At 47.4% G+C, this 4,259-nt stretch overlaps 2 protein-coding genes and 1 long non-coding RNA gene across 3 annotated transcripts in view; 1 reads left to right on the forward strand and 2 right to left on the reverse strand.

The window, feature by feature from the left end:
- LOC108447059 (alpha-2-macroglobulin-like) overlaps window positions 1-618 on the reverse strand; it is a 7,282-nt gene extending 6,664 nt beyond the window's left edge. Inside the window, exon 1 of the mRNA XM_017735841.1 lies at window positions 484-618. Within this exon, the coding sequence (XP_017591330.1) occupies window positions 484-618 (135 nt within the window). The remainder of the gene's footprint in view (window positions 1-483) is intronic.
- A 62-nt stretch (window positions 619-680) lies between these two features.
- Window positions 681-4,259, reverse strand: part of LOC103616730 (alpha-2-macroglobulin-like) — a 31,129-nt gene continuing 27,550 nt past the window's right edge. The window contains 4 exon segments of the mRNA XM_017735856.1: window positions 681-707; window positions 1,683-1,806; window positions 1,809-1,848; window positions 4,004-4,078. Coding sequence (XP_017591345.1) covers window positions 1,703-1,806; window positions 1,809-1,848; window positions 4,004-4,078 — 219 coding nt within the window. The 3' untranslated portion in view covers window positions 681-707; window positions 1,683-1,702.
- LOC108447063 lies at window positions 1,731-2,679 on the forward strand. Its single transcript, XR_001862447.1, has 2 exons — window positions 1,731-1,876; window positions 2,091-2,679. It is a non-coding gene; the product is annotated as an uncharacterized LOC108447063 (long non-coding RNA).

A 4,259-nucleotide genomic window follows, 5' to 3' on the forward strand; every position in this document is an offset into this window, starting at 1 on the left:
CTCTTGCTGGAAGTCCCCTCCAGATCGCAGGCCCACTGTGGAAGCTGCCCCGCTCTTGGCATAGGTGACAGCTCCATACAGGGACAAGGCTTGGAGAGCCACCACTGTGTCCTGAAAGAGATGAGTCCCAGCACTCAGGGGCTGCAATTAGCCTCTCCACAGCCCGTCCTCCTACAGCCTGTCCTCCTGCAGCCGCCCTTTCTGTCACAGGCACCCTCTCCTCCAGCCCCACTTTCTCCAGTGTTAAGAAGAAAAGACAGAGGTAAAGAGCAGCTTCAGCATATTTCCCTTCCCAGAGGCACTACCTGACATACTTCCCTTGGCCTCTTGGGAACTTGGCCGCCGTGGAAGGTACTGCACGGATCTATTGCAGGACTACAGTTCCCACCTTCCTGGCAAACCTTCCTGTGCTCCCACCTGGTTCTCTGACACGTCCCATCTTCTGAGGTGGATGTGCATGGTGGCCGGAGGGAAGCAGCTCACCTGGGTGGAGGAGAAGCCTCCATTGGGATTCTGCTGACTGCTGATCCACTTTGCAATAAGGGATGCAAACGCCAGCTCCTCCTGGGCAGGGGCTGGCTGCGAGGTGAGGTGAGCCAGGAGCACGTAGGCCGTCATCTCCACTTCCGCAGAGGGAGCTCGGGAGCGATAGTACGGGAGATCAGCCTCTGGCTCCTTCCCAGGCCGCTGCCAGTGAACAGAGCCATCTTCACAGGAGCCAGCGAGATGAGACAACAAGCAATGATTACTATTAAGTATTGCAAGGCACTTCTTCATCTGCTGCCGCTCCAGCTGGGAGGACGGAGCCTCCAGGATGTGTCTGTCATGCAGGCTGAAGTGGGAAGGGTCAGGTTTACACATTTTTCAGCTTAACAATGACTGCGAGAGTGCTGAGCCCCAGGCCTAGACAGCACTTTGTCCTAGACCCCACATTCACATGGACATTTCTGGGCTTGGGCACCGCAGGGAACCAGAGACCTCAGGAAGATGCCACTCCTTCCCTTTGTGAGAAGAGATGCCAGCGTTGGGCAGTGAGAAGCTCTGTGAGGCCAAATGGCCCAAAGAATGTGACCAGGGCTTACCAGTCCCCTGCAGGTGGAGAAGGCAAAAGGTGTGGGGGATAATCCCTTCACAGTTCCACTACCCACTGCTTGGGCAAACCCTCTGGCCAGCCTGACTCAACCTGATTAGTTCCAAGTGATTACTTGATTTTCCTAGAAGACTCAGAGTTTGTGCTGTGGCCTCCAAAATGCCCTGTGTGTTCATCTTCTGTCTCAGCACACCCATCTCTTCTCTGACTGACATGCCTTGTGCTGGGCAAAGTCACCTTTGTTCTGTGTTGAGCCCGTGTCCTGGAAGGAAGGAACGTCCCTGAGCATTGCTAAGCCTTTGCCAAGCAGTGCCTGGCGTGGCCAGAGGAGTGGGCTGAGGAGAGGTGGGAGCAGAGCCACCCTTCAGCTCAGCACCCAGGGGATGGTGCCTGCTGCTTCCTGGGGAGCTGCCTCGGAGCAGAGAAGAAGGACTGAGAGGGACTTCTCAAAAACATAATCCCTTTGCACAAGTCTTTCCTCTCCCTCCACCTTTCCCTAACATTCCTGCAGCCATTGCCCCACCAACAAAAGCCATTCTGCCAAGGGAAGATGTAAGGCTGGTGAAAGCCGTGTCCCACCAGGAACGCTCACCCTTGCTCACAGCTTCCTTCTCAAGTGAGTCGAGCAATGCCTTCCGCTTCTCCCTGTTCCCTGCCAGGGCGAAGGCGTACGCCAGCAGTGCCTTGGTGTACACGTGGTTTTCTTTCTGATTTGCTGCTGTTTCCAGGCAGAACAGAGCATTCCGCACCACTGAATGCTGGAAGGAGAGAGAGACTGAATTGGAGGTGAGCTTACTGAGGTCCATCTTAGAACACCAGGAATAGGGGTGGTACCTGTGGACCCTTAGCATCCCCACTTTATGGCCTACCAAAGATTTTACCATTGTGTATCCCTTACCTCCAGGCCTAATAATTCGTAGAACAAATGGGCAGCCAAAGGCTGTTCCTTATTTTGAATCTACTTTTCTTTAATATGTCTTGATGTAATGGTTTTTCCTAGTTTGATTTAAAGACTGTGAAGACAGGGCTCCAATCCTTCTTCCTCAAGAAGAATTACTGGCCTGATTGTGTCTGGGGTAAGAGGAGTGGTGTGAAATACTTCCTTGCTTTAGGTGTACAGAATACTTGCTTTCCTCCTCCTACTCTCATCCTGATACTCTTCTGTGCTTTTACCCTCTGCTCTATCCTTTCATTTTTTTTGGTTCCCCTTTTCCAGGGCGTTTTGAAAAAATTTCACTTGCTGGAAGTAATGTAGTTTCTAGTTTGGTGGTGATCTCTGTCTCTGCACAAGAAAAAGTGTGGGTTTCTTTGTATTTTGTAGAGTATTTTTTGTGATGTTAACATTAACAATGCATCTATTGGTTTAAGAGTGCAATCACTACAGCAAAGTAAAATGTAGCTACTTTACACAATGTTATGACTAACAGACACTGTTACCCTATGACCTTTCAGCAAGACACATGACTACTCCTCACTTGTGATGGAAAAGCTTCTATAAAACTGAAAAAGTAGCTCTGCAGGGAGACCATGCCATGACCTGAAAGCTAACAGCATATTTACAGCTTAATAAAGTGTCTAGAAGGAAAAGACATATTTTTCTGTTGCTTTGTACTTTGACTTTCACTGTGTGTCTACTGGAAGATGAAATCTTTTGTGATCCCTTTTGGAGAAGCAGTTCAGCTGGTTTTAAGAAAGCAAAGAATAAAACCAAAATTGGTTGTGTCTATGCCTACTACTGTTTGTAAAGTAAGTATTGGGGAGTCCAGTCTAATGACAGGATGTGACAGTAGACACACATGCTGAGGACAGTGCTATTAAGGTTTTTATGAGGGTCTAATATGGCTTATTTTACTTGTTGAAATACTCTGTATGAGCCTTAATTGCTTAAGGGCTGTGCTAATCTTAGTTCATAGAGCTTAACTTGAAATGCACCCATTCTCCACGCAGATTGTGACAAACCCTTTCCTTCACATTCAGAGGAAGTTTTAGACTCAGACAGGGAGCTGGAAAACATCCTCATTATCCAATATGGTTCTGCCTGAGAGCTTGGCTTCTAAATAAAGCACATAACAAAGAAAGAATACTCTTCTGGTGAAGTTAGTGTCATCCATGTCACCTTACTGACAAAATAATTCCTTCTGCTGGTTCTTGCTACACAGGAGAAAACTTTAGACACAAAACATTCCCTACCACATTTGGAGCAGAGGGACTGCAACAGCCTGGCAACCACACTGGCTCAGCAGTCCTGCTGTGATTCATACCCCAATTTTACCTGCACCACCACCTTGTCTCAAAGTCAGGTGATCAGAATGACCAAATCCACACTGCTCTTAAGTAGGCCTCAGGTTTTTCACAGAGTGCCATGATGGTATTCCCTATACCTATACTTTATTACCTATAGGTATACCTTATTATTCAAGGATTAAGGATGGGGATTTCCCATAAAACCATCTAGAAGAAGCAAAGAAAATGAGAATGAATGCCTGAGGATGCCATGCTTTTTTACTGACCTGTGGTGTTGTGTCTGCACAATAGGCCCAAGAGTGGTTTAACAGGATTGTACTATTCTAAGAAACAAAATGAGATTTCTGTAGGTGTAGAAAACCTATTTGTCTCACTTCAGAGAATTAAATATTATTTAACTCACTGTCAATCCAAGCTGTATGGAGCAAATCCATTATCATCCACAAAAGAACTCAGAAAAATATCAAGTGAAATGTGTATACAGGAGACAGGATTAGACAGGGGACAAAAACTGAAGAAAACGTTAGTTCAGTCTAGGCTTAAATGGAAAGACTACTCAGACAAGATTTCTTCTTTCCAGAGGTAAAGGGACCTGCTAATCTGGGCATTGGGACACTGGTAGGGCAGGTTAGTACCATCTGTGGCTCAGGCTAGGGTGCAGACACGTACGGTTACAGGCAGAGGAATCTCCAGCAGTGCAATAGTGATGTAGGCTGCCAGTGTGACCTCGTCATTCACTCCACCCTGCAGGGAAACACAAAGGTACTTGTTGATCCCACACAACATTGGCTTCTCCCTGTGCTACTTATCTGCATTCTTCAGGGGCAAATTCTTCTTGGCCTCCTTTTCATGCTAGGTCCTTCAGAAAAGGCTGCTGACTTCTTCCCGCTTCTGTGATAACCCACATATATAACTCCTCACTCTT

The sequence above is a fragment of the Corvus brachyrhynchos genome, unplaced genomic scaffold (genome assembly GCF_000691975.1).
Source record: "Corvus brachyrhynchos isolate BGI_N302 unplaced genomic scaffold, ASM69197v1 scaffold44, whole genome shotgun sequence".
Taxonomy (NCBI): domain Eukaryota; kingdom Metazoa; phylum Chordata; class Aves; order Passeriformes; family Corvidae; genus Corvus; species Corvus brachyrhynchos.